At 40.3% G+C, this 19601-nt stretch overlaps 1 protein-coding gene across 1 annotated transcript in view; it reads right to left on the bottom strand.

Annotated features, from left to right (window-relative positions):
* LOC117506906 (S-adenosylhomocysteine hydrolase-like protein 1) overlaps positions 1 to 19601 on the bottom strand; it is a 58526-nt gene that overhangs the window by 36884 nt on the left and 2041 nt on the right. The window contains exons 2-6 of the mRNA XM_034166583.1: positions 15799 to 15910; positions 9417 to 9560; positions 8952 to 9052; positions 8131 to 8233; positions 572 to 666 (exon numbers count right to left, since the gene is read on the bottom strand). Of these exons, the coding sequence (XP_034022474.1) occupies positions 572 to 666; positions 8131 to 8233; positions 8952 to 9052; positions 9417 to 9560; positions 15799 to 15910 (555 nt within the window). The remainder of the gene's footprint in view (positions 1 to 571; positions 667 to 8130; positions 8234 to 8951; positions 9053 to 9416; positions 9561 to 15798; positions 15911 to 19601) is intronic.

The following is a 19601-nucleotide window of genomic DNA, read 5'->3' as shown; positions in this document are numbered from 1 at the left end:
TGAAGCCATTCACTTCAGCAGCAGAAGTGAAGTTCACCTAAAAAAAAAAAAGAGAATGACTTCACGTCCTCTGCTCACTTCAGAGCTCTGGAGATGAGCTGAGCAGCGGCTGATCTCAGCTCAACTCCAAGCTGACAGCCATTGTCCCGACAGAACACCGGAGCAGAGCAGGAACTTGCTAACAGATGGTCCGGTCGTTAGCTGGTAAGCTTTCAATCTGTGTTTTTTAAGCTGCTGTTTAGATATTTATGGAGTACGTTCATGTCCGACTTGCTTTTTCTAATCGTGATTTTAGCTTCTAGTTTGTAAAGAAAATACGCGTTTCGGACTGACTGTCATGGAAACTGGTCCGATATGGGAAAATATCGGACTGGTAATCAGCCAATCAGAATCAGAATCTGAATGCCTTTTATTGTCATTATACATTGGTACAACGAATCAGAGCGCTCGTAGCGTCGCAGCCATATAATAAATGCCATTATTCTGTTATTCCTGGAAAGTGAGGCCTCTACATGTCTCTATGTTTCACAGATCATACAATCCAACACAAAAAATATACTTTTGCATATACCATGTTAGGCTGCCAACCCTCAGTGTTGACACAGCGGTCAATACACCACCAAAAGTCATCTTCAGACTCCCCCTTCCAGGCAAATACAGCCACACCTGGAACATAAATGGATAATGAGGAACTAACATTTTCATTACATTCGCTGCTACACAAATGAATTTCACCTCACAGAAGCAAAAAATAAAGACTGACAATATTTTCAGCAGAATAGAATCAGTGGTGCAAACCGAGATTCACTTTGTGTTGCTGCATATAAGACAAGTCAGTAAAGCTAATTACAGTGTGACAGAGTTTACTAAAATGAATAAGCTTTTTGGGTGAACTATGTTTGCGGTATAGCTATACTTGGTCAAGTAAAGCGTAAAGCAAAACCCTAAATATGACAGTACATCAGATCTTCTCAAACATCAGCAATACCATCAGTGTGATTATCAGCGAGGTGAACAACTGCTCTCCAAATTTAGTTTTTTGTTTTTGCTTCCAGTGCCTTGTTGTTCTCTACAACAGACTGGTAGCCTGTCCAGCGTGTACCCCACCACTCGCCCAATGACTGGTGGGATAGGCTCCAGCCCTTCCATGACCTTTAACTAGAATAAGTGGATTTAGAAAGTAAATCAATGAATGAATGAATAATAGCTCCCCCATGATCAATGTTACAGGTAAATATTTGATTAAAATTATGTTAGTAACCAGTAAGGACAAACTCACTACATACTGGAGAAAATGGACAGATCATCTCAAACAAGTGGCCCCTCACCACAACAGATGTAACTAATTGTGTAGTTTTTTTTTTGTTGTTGTTGTTGGGTTGTTTTTTTTTTCCCTGATTGAGTCCATCATCTCCTCCTCCATCACTGTCTGATACGCTGCTGCCACTGCTAAGGACAGGAGCAGAGTGCAGGTATCATCCACACAGCAGAGAAGGTGATCGACTGCAGCTAGACCTATAAATAACACCAGAGAACCGCCCCATCTATCCTGCCTCCCCTCCACTCCCACAAAGTAGAGATTGATCATCCCTGTACTGAAATATACTGTTTATCTGCATGCCTTTGCACAGTTCCACTCCACTATATTTATTTGACAGTGAACACTGTTTTGCCTATTTGACTCCTTTACTTTTTACAGAAGTATTTTTTCCCTTTATTTTCATTGTTGTTTATGCACAGATTACTTAAGAAAGAAGTATTTTTTCCTTTTCTTTTAATTGTTGTTTATGCACCTATGACACCAGATCAAACTCCTTGTATGTCAGAACTTACTTGGCAATAAATTCAATTCTGATTGTGAAGTACTGATAGTTAGGGTTGGGTATCGACAACCGGTTCTTTTCATTAAGAAATGATTCGATCCACTGACATCAATAGCCTTTTTGCTTAACGATTCCCTTATTGGTCCTTCAGAGTGGCTGTTGTTTTTGAGGGTGTTTATCAGGAAAATGATCATTTCTCTCGGTTGATTGCAGACCCTGCAGTGGGTCTGCAATCAACCGCTTCTGCAGCGGCTCTGCTTAAAGTAAGGAAGCAGTGCTCCAACCCGCTGTTTCAGTCGTTCTTTGCTTCGCTGCTTTTCAGCAGTGGAAAGTCTGCTTCTTAACAACTCTCAAAGCCATTTAAAGATGTCAATCATGAGTCACTTTTGTGCCGATTAAAGTCACTAACTGGGACTCCTGTCTTGTTGCAGGCAAGAAACAAGAATTGTCCTCCGTTCCATTCACACAGCTCCAAACACTGTGCCGCTCCCTGTCGAGTCAAATTAGAGTCCGAATGGAATTAATAACTTCAAAGCGAATAGCCGTTTTAAATCAAATGACACCTCTTTCCAAACGCTGTAATACAGACAACAAACTAAAATGTTTTTTTCCTCCCAAAATGAGACATCCTGCATTCTTTATGAATTACATTGATCATGACGTGCAGTGCAGCTCAGCTCAGAGGCCATGGAGTTACACTTGTGTCAATGTCTGAAAGGAAATGCTTTTGACAAAAACTACATAATTTGTTTATTTCTATTTATGTCCAGAGATCTAGGATCCACCATGCGCAGATTTTACTTTGGCCAGAGATCAAGCATCCAGTGACCAATTTCATATTTATTTACTTTAAGACTCAATAAAATGTTGTTGACATAGAAAACCTGTAAAGCCTACTTTTAATACACAGAAAAGTCACAGGAGGTATTGATAAGGGAATCGATAAGAAATCAGATCGATAACGGCATCGATCTCAATAAAATCAATACCCATCCCTACTGATAGTGTGAATATAAAATCAAACAACTTTTATCTCCTTAAACTGGTATTCTTTTGGTTTACAAATTGGGACCACCACTCAGTAATCAATAAAGCAAATAATATTTTTTATCTATATATTTTTAAAATAAGGACTGCAACATATTAAAGATGCAAAGAAACCATTTTAGATTGCCTTTAAAACAGCAGACGATTGAAACAACGGACGATATTAATTTACTGAACAGTAGAAAAACGACACACCACACAACCATTTCCATTGACTTCTAAATCTGTGTAACACCCTCAGCTTGTCAAATCACAAAAGACCAACTGAGAAATATAGTGCATGCCTAAACCATCACATGGCAACCTTTTGGGGGGGTGGGGTCTCAAGTGCAGTTAGTCCTTCACTAAAGGTCAAATCTAATGTCTACATAACTACATTATCTCTGTAGTTAACTGTCTAAAGGCAAAAGTATGCCTTGTTAATCAGGAAACATTTTGTGGTTTTATGTTAAATGCAACAAATACACATGCAATATCAGAGTGGCTATGAAGTGGATTAAAAAAATGTATGAAGTTAGCATCACCACAACTACAGAATTCATGCTCAAGCAACATTTTAAAAAACTTGCAAATCTCGCAAAATACACCAATAGACTACTACTGCTTTTAAAATACTGCTGGTAGAGTTTTAACAAAGACTGAGAAAGTCATCCACATCAGTCCAGTTTATTGCATGTCATGGACACTTCAGACATTCTGTATTGGCCTGTATATTTTTCTTATGGCCAGAAATAAACATGGTGAAGCTGTCATCAGCTGTCAGCTGTCATCACGTTCGGGTGCTTTTGTTTTCTGTATAATAACCGTTGTCGTAAAGGAGTCAAATGTATTACAAATTGTAATATTTTTTAAATTTATTTTTGTTTCTATATTAATAATCTAATGATTAGTTATTACATACAATATTAGAGAAAGAGACAAAAAGAACCTGAACAGAAACACAACAGAAAATATAAAACCAACTAACAATGAACATACATAAATAAATACATACATACAGAAATAAATAAGTGTTTCCTGTGAACACCTCATGACTCTTACACCTCCATTTCATCCCTGTCTTATTTAAGTTTAATGACAGTTTGTTTCGGTCAAACCATATTTTCAGTGTGTTAATTTCTTCAGCGATTTCCTCCAGAACTATCTGCCAAGCTAGAACACTGCTGCATCCTAGTAAGAGCAGAATACTACTGGAATGAATTTGAATAAGGAAAGTTGGGGTTTTTTTCTCACCTAAATGAATGCTGCACTCACTGCAGTTTATTGTCTGGAATAGTCCCAGATTGCATTTCAGAGCTTCTAGAATTCAAATATTTTCGTGTGGGTGGTGTTGGGGGGTAATTTTGGGTTTCAGCTTTTTGTTTTTCACCACTTTCATCCCTGAATATGTGAAATCGTGAGTCACTTTTGTGCAGATTAAAGTCACTAACTGGTACTCCTGTCTTGTTGCAAGAAAGAAACGAGAAACGTCCTCCGTTCTGTTCGCACAGCTCCAAACGCTGCGCGGCTCTCTACCGAGTCAAGTCAGAATGATAGAATCCAGTTGGAATTAATAACATCAAAGCAAAACACCGGTTTATTTTTATTTATGTCCAGAGATCAAGGATACAGTGACCAATTTCATATTTATTTACTTTAAGACTCAATGAAATACATAGAAAACCTGTAAAATTCACAGGAGGTATTGATAAGGGAAACGATAAGGAATCGGATCGATAATGGCATCGATAGATAAAATCTCATCAATACCCATCCCTATATATATATATATATATATATATATATATATATATATATATATATATATATATATATATATATATCCCCTACCACATTTCTCCATGTAATGTGGAGTTGCATCAGGAAGGGCATCCGGCATAAACTTTGTGCCAATTCAACATGCAGGTCCACCTTGGATTTGCTGTGGTGACCCCAAGTACAAAACAAGGGAGCAGCCGAGGGGACATACGAGGTCTGTGATAAAAGTAACGGACCTTATTATTTTTTTCAAAAACCATATGGATTTGAATCACGTGTGATTACATCAGACATGCTTGAACCCCCGTGGGCATGCGAGAGTTTTTTCACGCCTGTCGGTTACGTCATTTGCCTGTGGGCAGTCTTTGAGTGAGGAGTCGCCCACCCTCTCGTAGTTTTTTCATTGTTTATGAATGGCTCAGAGACTGCTGCTTTGTTTGATAAAAAATTTTTCAAAAACTGTAAGGCACAACTGAGTGGACACCATTCGATAAATTCAGCTGGTTTTCGGTAAAACTTTTAACGGCTGATGAGAGATTTTGGTCTGGTAGTGTCGCTTTAAGGACGGCCCACGGCGCCTGATGGCGATCTGCGCTCTAAGGCGGCAGCGTCTCACCGTTTCAAGTTGAAAACTTCCACATTTCAGGCTCTGTTGACCCAGGAAGTCGTCAGAGAACAGAGAACTTTCAGAAGAAGTCGGCATGAGGAGTTTATTCGGACATTCCATTGTTAAGGGACATTTTGTAATGAAAGAACGTGTGGGCAGAGTCGCATGTCGGGCCGGACCCGACCGCGGGGGGTCGCGACAGGAAAAACACCTCCGTTGGAAACCTTAACGGGCAAGTTGGAACATGCCCAAACTGTTAAACAATTTCTCAGTTGCTCACTTGTTGAAAGCCATCAAAAGCCGCCTGAATTTTAAAAATGGTTTTCAACACGGAGGTGTTTTTCCTGTCGCGGCGCACACAGATTTACCGAGTCATCACGGAAACGACTCGGCAAATTTGCGCGCACGCCTTTCATTAAAAAATGTCCTTAAACAGTGGAATGTCCGCATAAAGTCCTCATGCCGGCCTCTTCTGAATCTTCTCTGTTCTCTCATGACGTCCTGGGTGAATTAAGCCTTAAATTAGGATGTTTTCAGGTCGAAACAGGCCGACAACGGCGCCTGGAAGCACTGCACGACGTCCTGCTCCGTGGGAAGTCCTTACACCGACAGAAACACCCCATAATCTCTCATCAGCCGTTAAACTTTTCACCGAAAACCAGCTTAATTTCTCGAATAGTGTCCACGCGGATATACCTCACAGGTCCAGAAAAAATGTTGATAAAGCAACGCGCGCCGTCCGCAGCGGCTATTCAGACAAAGAGATTCCAACAGGCGGGGTGGAGCACTCCTCACTCAAGGCCTGCCCACAGGCGAATGACGTCACCGACACGCGTGAAAAAACTCACGCATGCGCACGAGGGTTCAAGCATGTCTGACGTAAAAACATATGAATCAAATCCATTTATTTTTTGAAAAAAATAAAAAGGACCGCTTTTTTCATCACAGACCTCGTATACGTATATACACACACACACACATACATACATTATATATATATTTGTTTGGATCAGTAATTTCAATTAAATATATCATATAGCAGACGAACAGTGATATTTGGAAAGTGAAATGACGTTTATAGGATTTACAGAAAATGTGCAATAATTCTTGAAACAAAATTAGGCAGGTGCATAAATTTTGGCACCCCAATAGAAATAAAATACATATTTACTAGATCCTCCTTTTGCAGAAATAACAGCCTCTAAACGCTTTCTATAGCTTCCAATGAGAGTCTGGATTCTGGTTGAAGGTATTTTGGACCACTTCTTTACAAAACATTCCAGGTTTTTTGGTTTCAGAGCATGGATAGCCTGCTTAAAAACACACCACAGATTTTCAATAATATTCAGGTCTGGGGACTGAGATGGCCATTCCAGAACATCATACTTGTTCCTCTGCATGAATGCCTTAGTAGATTTTGAGCAGTGTTTAGGGTCGCTGTCTAGTTGAAAGATCCAGCCCCGGTGCAACTTCAACTTTGTCACTGATTCTTCAACATTGTTCTCAAGAATCTGCTGATATTGACTGGAATCCATGTGACCCTCAACTTTAACAAGATTCCCAGTACCTGCACTGGCCACACAGCCACACAGCATGATGGAACCACCTCCAAATTTTACTGTAGGTAGCAGGTGTTTTTTTTGGAATGCCGTGTTCTTTTTCAGCCATGCATACCACCCCTTGTTATGTCCAAATAACTCAATTTTAGTTTCATCAGTCCACAGCACCTTATTCCAAAATGAAGCTGGCTTGTCCAAATGTGCTTTAGCATACCTCAAGCGACTCTGTTTGTGGCATGTATGCAGAAAAGGCTTCCTCTGCATTACAGCATCTCCTTGTGCACAGCGCGCTGTATAGTTGAACGATGCACAGAGACACTATCTGCAGCAAGATCATGTTGTAGGTCTTTTGAGCTTGTCTGTGGGTTGACTATGACTGTTCTCACCATCCTTCACTTCAGCTTATCTGAGATTTTTCTTGGCCTGTCACTTCAGGTCTTAACTAGTACTGTGCCTACGGTCTTGCATTTCCTCGCAGTGGAAACTGACAGCTGGAATCTCTGAGATAGCTTTTTGTATCCTTCCCCTAAACCATGATGTTGAAAAATCTTTGTTTTCAGGTTATTTGAGAGTTGTTCAGAGGCTTTGCAAATGGCCACTTTAAATACCCTTTTTCATGACTGGATTCACCCGTGTAAGAAGGTCAAAGGTCAATGAGCTTACCAAACCAATTGTGTGTTCCAATAATTAGTGCTAAATGTATTCAAATTAATAAAATGACAAGGGTGCCCAAATTTATGCACCTGCCTAATTTTGTTTAAATAATTATTGCAAATAATTATTGCAACTTCATTTCACTTCTCAGATATCAGTGTGTTTGTCTGCTATATGATATATTTAACTGAAATTTCTGATCCAGACAACCAATGATTTATAAAGGAAAATCATGAAAATTATCAGGGGTGGCCAAACTTTTGCATACAGTGACAAAAGGCAATGACTAGATGTCTTTGGTAGTAGTTCTCTTCTGAAGATCCTTGGGTACTGTTTGCCTGACTTTTTGTCAAAAGAACAGTTACTTAAGGAGACTCAAATTACTTGCACTATGAAGCCAGGGCAGCTACAACATGAAGCACACATGGCACACTTGGTGCTCGACACAGGTATCTCAATACTGAGGACCACAGCAATTAGAAGAGGCCAATGGGATGCCATGTACCACCTGGCTGTGGAAGACATTCCACCTATTACCAGAACATGGGACGGACTGACTGACTGACATGGTCTCAGACCTGACTGTTACATGATGTTTTATGCCTGTTTATGTCTTTGTCTAGAACTATGACTTGGTTTGCATCTAAATAGTGCTATAAATATTGTATTGTACTCTACTGACCTGCTTCTGACAGGGCAGCAGCCACTTCGTTCTGCGTAGAGTATATGTTACATGCAGTCCAGCGGCACTGAGCCCCAAGAGCCACCAGTGTCTCAATTAGCACCTGAAAACACAGAAGCAGGATAATGGTAATAATCAAACAAACCCAAAACAAAACTACTAACTGGTGAAAATAAAAATGCTTCTCATTCAACGCCTGTACCAAGGATAATCTATTTCACCAAACACATTGGCTAACATGATTACTCAAACACTAATGAACTTATCTTTCGCTCAGTCTTGACGGTAAAAATAGATCTTAAAATATGAGTGCGTCCACAAAATTTTAAATTACAGATTCTACTCATGTAACACCATTTTGGTGTGTCAAAAAGTAGGAATGTACAACATTAAGTACCTTTTTACTTTTACATTGGTTTTAATGTGTTATTACTTCTTAAAGGTTTCATAACAATGTAACTACTCTGAATATGGAATTCTGCCAAATGATTAAAAAAACAAAAAACAAATCAGCTAAACAATGACATGCCAATAATAAAACGCTTTATACAAAGCCAGGTCTGTATTCTGTATGTCACACAACTTAATATTATCACTCTCACACTGGTTAGTGAGACCAGTTGGCTCTTGTGTTATGCAGACAAAAACACAGTGTTGCTGACAAGGTCTGTCTGTCTATCTATATATATATATATATATATATATATATATATGCATACATATAAAAAAAAAATCTTAAAATTGATCGATAATTAAGAGACACCATCACACGGCAACCTTTGCAGGACTGTCGAAGCCCAAAGTCAGAATGATGATCTTACAGCAGTCTGGGCACTTATGTGAGTGCAACCCACAATCTTGGCACCTGCCAATGGTTTCTCACTTTGTGCTCTCTTCCTGAGCGAGATCAGCGCTGACATATCTGGGAAAAATACATATCATAAAATAAACCAAAACAGATGATGAATAACTGAATGTTTTTCTACACAGCATAACTACTGTACCATGAAAGAGAAAATGTTATATATATATATATATATATATATATATAAAATAAAAACACACACACACATTATTGTATGAGTGTACTATATACGAGTATTCCTTTATCAAAGATATATTGTGCATGGTTGATTTGTCTAAAGGACGTGTGCTCAGTTTTATGTCTTTACATGATCTCAGCCAAACCAGCTCAAGACTTCTTGTTACACGAACGTCAGCCACATCAAGTGATGGGAATAAGTTAAATGAAATTACACCACATTCACTTATTTTTTGTACCCCACCTTGTTCTGCTATCTCAATCTCACGTCTGCCGAATTCAGCTTGTTTAATGTTCTTCACACAAAAGTCAGTACTGCCCTTTGCATTGACTTGTGTTTTGTCCCGTGGTGAGGTCTCGTCATCAGAGCTGTCCGTGAAGGATGCAGCTGTAGACAAGCAAAGGAGACACAGCAGAAAACAAGACTGAATAGTTGCTGAACAGGTTTAAATCACCATATTGTTGAAGACTAGTTTCACTACAGCCCGTGTCACACCATGACGAATCAAGGAAACGTATAAGGAACTGATACAAATTGTGGAAACCAGTTTGTGTTCCTTTTTGTCCTACAAAATGCTTTTCCCATCCACAAAGGAGTTTCTTGTCAGCTGATGTCCACTGTCAAAACGTTTTGTGCATGTTCAAAACTTTAAGCTTTCCCGCCAGCTGCACATTTGTTTACCGTTTTTACCTCTACTTCTTATTTACTTTTATGATACTCATGAGTTTATATCCTGCGGCTGTTCGATCCTTCAGACTGGGCTTCTGATTGGTCAACGGCGCGGGGTATGAATTGTTCTCAGTTGGAGAGAGGACAGATCCTAATGCAGTAACATGCAGCACAGCTGTTTTGGGTCAGACTACTAAAGAAAATGACAGTGCTGTGTGATTTTTAATCTTTTTTTATGTGGACCTCAGTGCACCTGGCAGATTCTCTTACCCAGGAGGTGGCACAGGTATTTGACATACAATGTGAGGACAGCGCATGACTAATGAGGAAATATGCATCATGTTTTCTAACCATGGCAAACCCCACTCAAATCCAGTTTTCCCCGTGTGCATTTATGTCTTGAAACCAGGAAAATCATTCAGCTAAATGCAGCTCTATGTTGCCAGTGGAAATGTGAACTGACAAAATATTTAAATATGTAACTAATCCTTTTGCTCTCAGTCATTGTGACACAATCATACACATCTGTGAGCAATCTCACAAGATGATACAGCCCCCCTCCACTCCCACCGCTCTGCCATAATACATACATACATATATTATATACACATATGTGTGTGCATATATCCATACATACGAGGTCTGTCCGTAAAGTATCGTACCTTTTTATTTTTTTCAAAAACTATATGGATTTCATTCATATGTTTTTACGTCAGACATGCTTGAACCCTCGTGCGCATGCGTGAGTTTTTCCACGCCTGTCGGTGACGTCATTCGCCTGTGAGCACGCCTTGTGGAAGGAGTGGTCCCGCCCCCTCGTCGGATTTTCATTGTCTGGAAATGGCGGAATGAAAAGGACTTTTTTTCCATCAGAATTTTTTCAGAAGCTGTTAGAGACTGGCACCTGGAAACCATTCGAAAAATTTATCTGACTTTCAGTGAAAATTTTACGGGCTTCACAGAGAATAAGGACTTTAACTACAGGTTTAAGGACCCCTTTAAAGGACGGTCGGTGCGCCGCGCTGCGAGCTGCGACGACGCGGCACAAACCACTGGATCATTTCTAAGCTGATGGCTCTGTGGATACGAGACCGTCGTGTGCTCTTTCTCTGGTTATCACAAGACCTGGACATCAGCCATTTTCCGGCAGATTTCACTTTTAACAAGAGATTTTGTCATGGAAAGCCGCGCGGAGGCTTCGCGCGTCACGACCGATTCGCTGATGAAGCGAGACAAAGGAACACCTCCGTTTCGGTGTGTTAGAGGACAAGTTGGGACATGTCTATCTCGGCTTTCAGTGCTTACCAGTCGAGTGAGTATAAAAGAACTTGTGGAGAGCTGGACATGTCCCAACTTGTCCTCTAACACGCCGAAACGGAGGTGTTCCTTTGTCTCGCTTCATCAGCAAATCGGTCGTGACGCGCGAAGCCTCCGCGCGGCTTTCCATGACAAAATCTCTTGTTAAAAGTGAAATCTGCCGGAAAATGGCTGATGTCCAGGTCTTGTGATAACCAGAGAAAGAGCACACGATGGTCTCGTATCCACAGAGCCATCAGCTTAGAAATGATCCAGTGGTTTGTGCCGCGTCGTCGCAGCTCGCAGCGCGGCGCACCGACCGTCCTTTAAAGGGGTCCTTAAACCTGTAGTTAAAGTCCTTATTCTCTGTGAAGCCCGTAAAATTTTCACTGAAAGCCAGATAAATTTTTCGAATGGTTTCCAGGTGCCAGTCTCTAACAGCTTCTGAAAAAATTCTGATGGAAAAAAAGTCCTTTTCATTCCGCCATTTCCAGACAATGAAAATCCGACGAGGGGGCGGGACCACTCCTTCCACAAGGCGTGCTCACAGGCGAATGACGTCACCGACAGGCGTGGAAAAACTCACGCATGCGCACGAGGGTTCAAGCATGTCTGACGTAAAAACATATGAATGAAATCCATATAGTTTTTGAAAAAAATAAAAAGGTACGGTACTTTACGGACAGACCTCGTACATACGTGTACACAACCACACACACTATTTGCGTATCTGAGGGCCCAGGGTCGTGCATAAACCCATCCCTTTTTTGAAGTAAACTGCTTAAACACCAGCCCAAAATAATTTTTTTTAATTAAAGTTTATTAAATGCCCACCTAACAGAAGTTAATTCCATGATCAACAATACATGGCAAAAAGCAAAAATGAGTTTTCACAATGTTTTTCTCGTCTCTTCCATATCCGACTTGTGATGATGTCATCAGTTTGACCTGTACTCTAATTGTGGAAGACTATTTTGCAAGAAGCAGGACGTTTTCCTTGACGGTGGCTAACTTCATAGCCCCAATCATATGGTGACTGCTCAAGGAAAGATACCAGTATAAGGAGCTGTGCTGGTACTATCAGTTCGTGTTCATTTTTGTCAGACAAGTCTTTTTTCGATCCACAAAATGAGTTCCTTGTCAGCTGATGTCAGTGGTGGGCACACTTCCACCAGTCCACTAATTATCAAAGCTAATGTTTTTATTATCGGATTAGCTTTTCAGATAACTTTCAAAACCATCAGCGGACCAGTTAGCTTCTGATAAATTTAGGTCCGATCATTTTTAGACCACTAACATATTTTTGCAGGCATAGCAAATAAACCTTAAGCCTGGTTCACACGGCAGGATATTAAAATTGTCTGTAGGTTTCCAAAACCTGAGAGACCACACACGTGAAGATAAAAAAAAAAAAAAATCATAGATCTAAGTGTTGGTCGTACAGTGTGTGGTGTTCAGCCACAAAGTAAGGACGACAACACCACCACACACAAGCAGATTTCTCACACGAACCTTCCCAGCTCAGACAGGAAATCTTGCCACATCTCTCAAGATTAAACGTGACTTCAGAGTAAACAAACGGAGATACTTTGTGGAATACTTACAACAGAGGAAAAAAAAAAAAAAAAACGATACAAAAAGAAAAAGAAAAGGCGTTCTTTAAAGGAGTGGAGACAACGTGACCACCGGACATCTGGTAAGCCATAACAGCTGTTTGGATTTTATTTTCCACTCTGTATGTCCGTCACCTTGCTTTCTGATTGGCTGCATGTCACATTCAGATGGCTGTGTGCTCATTGTGGTTGGAGGACACCACACACACTGGGATATCGGGCCAAGACAATCCAACATGTTGAATATCCCCGATTTGCAATCAGAGCACCCCTGATGTCCTTCCAAGCAGATCAGAGCGCTCTTAACACACCACACACAGCAGGAATATCTGATAAGATTATCTTTAGTGTGATCATGAGTGTCGGGGCATCCTTAAGATTGTCGGAAGGGGAAGATCGGGTCTGATATCGGCCTAATTATCTTGCCGGGTGAACCAGGCTTTAACAGTTAAAAACATTTGTGAAGTCTGAAGTTGTCTGAACGACGTCTATAAACACATCTATATTTACAAGAGTTTTAGGCACAATACACAAAGAGTTTAATGCTGCTGTCCGTGTGAAACAGTTCAAGTGCAGCCTCATCAGAGCATCTCAATGCAACTGTCCTGTCACGAAACATTACCCATAATGCACTGCAGCATGTGTGGTCCAAACACTAAAACCTTCAAAATGAGTGCATTACTTTCAATCTAAAACATATAGCTGATATTTTCACTTTATAAAACCCAGACATGACATTAATTTAAATAACTTGTCTGGAATTAGTTTGGTTAAAATTTTAACCATAAGTTAAAACTGTATGCCTGTGGATGATTTGCACGATATGCCGACAAGTCATTATGGTGTAAAGAGAAATTGTCTTTATTTTTCCTACTCTGCCTCAGTCACTAGGTCTCTTTTGCTGAGAGAAAGCTAATCTGACACAGAAGTACTGGCTCATTGTTGTGTCAGTACCTCCTAGTGTACTGAAATCAATACTGAAAGTTATCGGTTTAGCTTTTATCTGTAACTTCCGCCAAATTTTTTTTAGGGGTTTACCAGTTTAGCTTTATAAAAGATAACTTTTCAGTTAGCGGATTAACCGTTATCGAAGCTAACTTTTTGTTTAGCTGTGCCCACCACTGCGCAAAGTTCATCAGAAAGTTATGTGCATGTTCAAAACTTTGAGGGGAGTTCAGACGGCAGTCTTTCCTGCTGCCTGGACACTTATTTGCTGTTTTGAGTGTGAGAGACTGGGATACAGTGAGCACACGCAGCGCTTCTGGAAGGGAACATATAGAAGACTGAGTTCACGTGTTGACAGCGACAGTCTGGATGTTCCACTGTTTTCAGTGAGAGGCTGACTGGAAAATTATGGATTTTTTTTTTTTTTTTTTTTTTAACAAGCGGAAATCATGGACACCAACAAATGGATTATTTAACTGCACAGTCACCTGGATTTAAACAGGAAGGAACTTTTGAAGTTTCCATGAGAGCCACAGTGTTCTGCTTTAATATAATGCTGTGCAAAATATTTCAGTGAAGTAAATTATTGCCCGTGTGGTTAATACTGAAAATTGGCCATGCACGTCAAGATTCAAATATTTAATTGCGATTATTGCATGAATTGTCCATAGTTAACTCAAGATTAACTGCAAAGCACAAATTCATCGCACTTTTTTAAATTCCCCTCAATCAAAATTGCTTCTTAGTGTTTGTAATCATTTACCAGAACAATATTTTCCTATGGAACTAGAAACACAGCAGTGTAAAATAAACTAAAATACAGCATATTTCCATAAAAATAAATTACTTTTATTTGTGTTTAACTGTAGTTTCTCCAGGTTTTACACTGTGCTTTCCCTGGTTCTAAAGCCCCTTTCACACCGGGGGTGCTCCCAATTGCTCCCAGTTGCGCCATGCGTCATTATGACGACGCGGCGTGGAAGCAACTCAGTGCCGTGACGATGCAGCTCGGCGCCACAACAGCGCGAGGGGCGCAAAGGAGGAAGCAAGTCGGGCGCCAAAAAATTAAACCTGTTTAATTTTTTTGGCATCCTGTGCTCGATGCAGAAAGGAAGTGGTTCCAGCGCAAGTCGGGGCAAAGAGGCGTAACTCGGGGCAAAGAGGCGTTACTCAGCGTGACTCAAAGCCAATTTATGATTCCTGCTGTGTTTCATTGTTCCCGCAGTATAAATCACGCAGGACTGTTTTTATACTGTGTACTTAATGCAGTAAGAACTACACGCTGGAAAAAAAGAAAAGAAATGCAGACTGAAATATCCAGTAAAAAGTCCGAACATCTCTAGTCCACTCATGGACGTTCATTCACGCATGCACATGTGAACAATTAAAAGAAAAAAAAAGTCTGGCTGCAGGCATTAGTTCCTTGTTCTCTGCTCAAACTCTCACACTGCAGTTAAAAAAAAGGACAAAAAAGGACATAAGTCCTGTGACAGGACATGTCAACATCAAGCAGAACTCCAGACATCTCCGCATATGCTTGACCGTTCACTCGCGTGCGCGCGCATCTCACAGTCAAAGGAGGAAAGAAAAGAAAAAAAATTGTCTGCAGGCAGTTAGTTCCTTTCTCTCCAGACTCTCTCATCACAATTAAAAAAGGACATAAGTCCAGGACATGTCAACATCAAGTAGAACTCCAGACATCTCCACATCTGCTTAAGGACGGTTCGTGTGCGCGCGTATCTCGCGGTCAAGGGAGGAAAGATAAACTATAACAGAACTCAGAGCGCAGCCCTGCAGCTCAGCACAACGACAAGTAGAAGAGAAGTCAGAGTGCACAGTCTGTCTGCAGCCAAACTGTGCACTCTGACTTCTCTGTGCAGAGAACCTGCAGGCTGCGTTCTCACCTCCTCGCTGCCCCCTGCTGCGTGAACCTGATGAAGAAATTCCTGCGTCGTCATGACGCCACAGGGAGCAACTGGGAGCAGCCCCGGTGTGAAAGGGGCTTAAAGCTTAACCAACATAAACAGCAAAACAGGACAAGTTTATTTAAAAGCAAACACAAATTAATGTAGAATTTTGCATAAATTTACTTTTTTCCTTACCAGAACCATAGCTGTCTGTGGATGACTGAGAAATGGAGCGGGAGAGGGAACGCCGGCCTGCCTTAGTGGGGAATCTGCTGAACTCCTGCTTCTCCTCCACAAACTGGATTTGCTGATGCAAACAAAAGTCACACTTGTCTGACAGATGTAAAAACATCAGGAGTTTCATGAATCAAAGTCTCAGCATCAGCCATAGACAGGATGGGACAAATCTTCGCTATATTTTGCAAGTGGGAGAAAGCAGTCCTCGTAATATTTCTAATGTGGAGGCCAAAGGACAACGTAGGATCAAAGATTACCCCAAGGTTCCTCACTTTGTCCGTGTGATGTATGACATGCGAGCCTAGGCTAAGCTCTAACTGGTCAAATTGATGCCGATGTCTCACTGCACCAAGAACCATCATTTCAGTTTTATCAGAGTTTAAAAGTAGGAAGTTTCTAGACATCCAGCTTCTCAATGATACAAGGCAATCTTCTAAGGATTTTATGTGGATGAGATGACCAGCCGTTATCGGTATGTATAACTGAGTATCATCAGCATAGCAGTGAAAGGTAATCCCAAAGCGCCGCAATATGTGCCCATGGGTGCTATATAAAGGGAGAAAAGCAGGGGGCCTAAGACGGACCCCTGTGGAACCCCAAATTTCATGTCACTAAGGTTAGAGGTAGTGTTACTGTACAGAACACAGTGAGAACGACTGGTCAACTATGACGTCAACCATGAAAGGGCACTCCCAGTAATCCCAAAATGATTTTCCAGCTTATCAAGTAGAATATGATGATCCACGGTCTCAAATGCAGCACTGGATCTGACAGCACAAGAACCATAGTGGTGTCTGAATCCATTGTAAGCAGAAGAACATTCACCACTTTAGTGAGAGCCGTCTCTGTGGAATGATATTTCCTAAAAGCAGACTGCAGTGGCTCACAGAGATTATTCTCAGTAAAATAGTCCACGAGCTGCCGTGACACCACTTTTTCCAGAATTTTAGAGCAAAATGATAGATTTGATATCGGCCGATAGTTTTTCAGTACACTAGGGTCAAAATTGTCCATTTCCCTTGACTTCAATTAAATTTAACTGCATTTGGTACAAGTTCCATCATGAAATGAAAAAAAACACAATCCTCTCACTAAATGGTAACAAAATGGTACTCTTCTACCAACTTATCTTGCCTAAAATATCAGCTGGCACTCACGATGGATGAGTGGGATCAGAAGTGAAAGAACTGTTTCTTGAAATGGCACCACAACCTCAACAACAAAACTGATGTTTGTAATACCAAATACCATCCAATTCCATGAAAGTTGTATCTTATTAGGATATAACTGAGATCATCATACATGCTCATACATTTCAATTTATGTTGTGTACCTCTTTTAGGGATTAAAAAAAACTGACTCCATTCATCTTAGTTTTCAAAGCTGACAGACTACATGGTTTTTCTTTGTATCCTGAGATATTTCATGTGACCAACCAACACAAAACAGTGAGAAAAATGCTGAATGAACTATAACAGCGCTTTTCTCTGAGACACAGTGGGCCTCATGTATCAAAGTTGCGTACGGCGATATTTGAGCGTATATGGGGTGTACGCCAAAAGGGCTGCGCTACTTCGCATTTATCAATGTGGTCATTGGCGTACGCTACGCTGAAAATATACACCAGGTCGAGACGTGGCATAAATATACACCAAAATGAACCAGCACTGGAATCCACATAAAAATGAAGATGATCAACATGATAAACAGTGCCATTATATAAATCAATGCATATGTTACATAAATAACACTTTCCTGATTATACTACATAATAATCAATACAAATCCCGCTTTTGCGGGATTGTTATGGAGCACGATCCATGGCTACAGCGCTGACTGCAAAGACAGCGCTGCTCGCCCTTTTCTCCAGACTTCGAGCCTGGAGCCAGAGCAGTGCTGAGCTTAACTTTATGTGGTGTGATCGTTTTAGACTATGAAATTGATAACAACTGTAGTTTCGTCATTCCCTTAATTCGCCCGTGCTGCAATCAGGTTTTGTCGTCTCCATTCGGTTGTCACAATAAAATAAATACAGAAATACATTTAAAAAATAAAGAAATCTGAGAGATTAGGGGTGTCTTATTAATTGAGCGAGCAAATATCCACATGTCAAGAATTATTGACGTGAAAAGAGAATACAGTGGTCCCTCGCTATAACGCCGTTCACCTGTCGTGGCCTCGGAGTCTCGCGGAGTATTTAGTCCAATTTTGCATGCCTTTTTTTTTTTTTTTTTTACAGCGTTCTGTCTATCTGTTTATAAGAATCTTGTTGCCCAGAAGAGAAAAGAGCACCAACAACTACTCATAACTGTGTTTGTCACTCGGAAACAAACACCTGCAGCCAGGTGTGAGTGGAAAAAGGCGTGGCGTCAGGACGCAGAGGCGCGATCTGTGACATACTGGTCAGTCACTATTAATAATTTCTTATGTGTCCGACCTCGTTCGTTGATCGTTAAAATTAATTTGTTAGTTCTAAATGCCATCATAATTATTTATAGGAAAACTTTATATTTTTATTTCTCAAACAAATGTTTGGGCCTGAAACAGTTTGGTATTATTTTCCTACTAAGGTTTGAACTTTGAGAGTGTTTACACACGAGAGAAAAGTGAGAAAATGTTCATGCCTGATTGAGAAAGTGTATAAACTGTGTAGTGAGGGGTTTTACAGCTTTGAAACGTCTATAATAATTGTAAAAAATAACGCTGCCTAACGTCGCGGTTTCGCGTATTTCGGGCTATTTTTTAGAACTTAACTCCAGCGATTAATGAGGGACCACTGTAACACTTTATTGATTATATACTACAAAACAATTGATACGACGGCCGCTTTTGACGCTCTATTGGCACGCGTCGTGATTGGTGAAGTTCTTTTTCATTGCCGTCTTCCTGGCTTCCATGTCGTAAAATGAGGGTGTGTCTGAAGCGGAGTCTGAATATTTATGGGCGTGTTAATTATAATTACGATCGTTTCCACCCGCCGCATTTATCAAGATCACGTCAGGCGTACGCCAGAAATGGGCAGGTGGGCACTGCTTGATACATGTCACGGCGACTTTGGTATATTTCAAGTTTACACAGTAAAATTACGCCACAAGTGCGCAACATTGATACATGAGGCCCAGTATGAGCACAGAGAAGATGTTGATGAGCAGAGCTCTTCCCCCTCAATGATTTCTGGAATGTCAATCATTTTCCTTACCACACCAGGAAAAAAAGTAAGGTTAAGAACTGCTATTTCCTCAGCACATGTATCAGATTTAAGAATCTGGTGGGATTGCATTGCAGTTTAATCTTTCCTGCAGGCTTTCACTTATGAGCAGATGAGTGAGATGTCATCCAGTCATTAATCCTCATACCTTTTATTTTTGAAGTAAAGCCATGGTTTTCAAAGTGGCCATTTGTCTCTGCTAAAGGAGTTTAAGGTCTAGTGCTAAAACAAAAACAAACAAAAAACTCTACAGATACCAGTTACATAAACAAAAACAAAAAGCAAAGTCAATTTGTTTTTTTGACATTCTTTCCTCAGAAAGACTCACTGGTTTAGCTGGATGTGTTTGAATTAATTACTGATAATATTTAAATAAAAATGCAATACTGAATGGCAAACTTAAATATATAATTTATTCACTGCATTACACAGTCAAATCAACATACAGTTTAATTGAATCTTATGAGACCCAGTTCCACCAGTGATATATGACAAATTTTACTAAATAAAAAAGTAAAATTATATTAATTCCAAACTTCAAAGAAAAAGTTTT

The sequence above is a fragment of the Thalassophryne amazonica genome, chromosome 3 (genome assembly GCF_902500255.1).
Source record: "Thalassophryne amazonica chromosome 3, fThaAma1.1, whole genome shotgun sequence".
NCBI lineage: Eukaryota > Metazoa > Chordata > Actinopteri > Batrachoidiformes > Batrachoididae > Thalassophryne > Thalassophryne amazonica.
The sequence above is the reverse complement of the archived record's forward strand: the minus strand, read 5'-3'. Positions and strand labels throughout refer to the sequence as shown.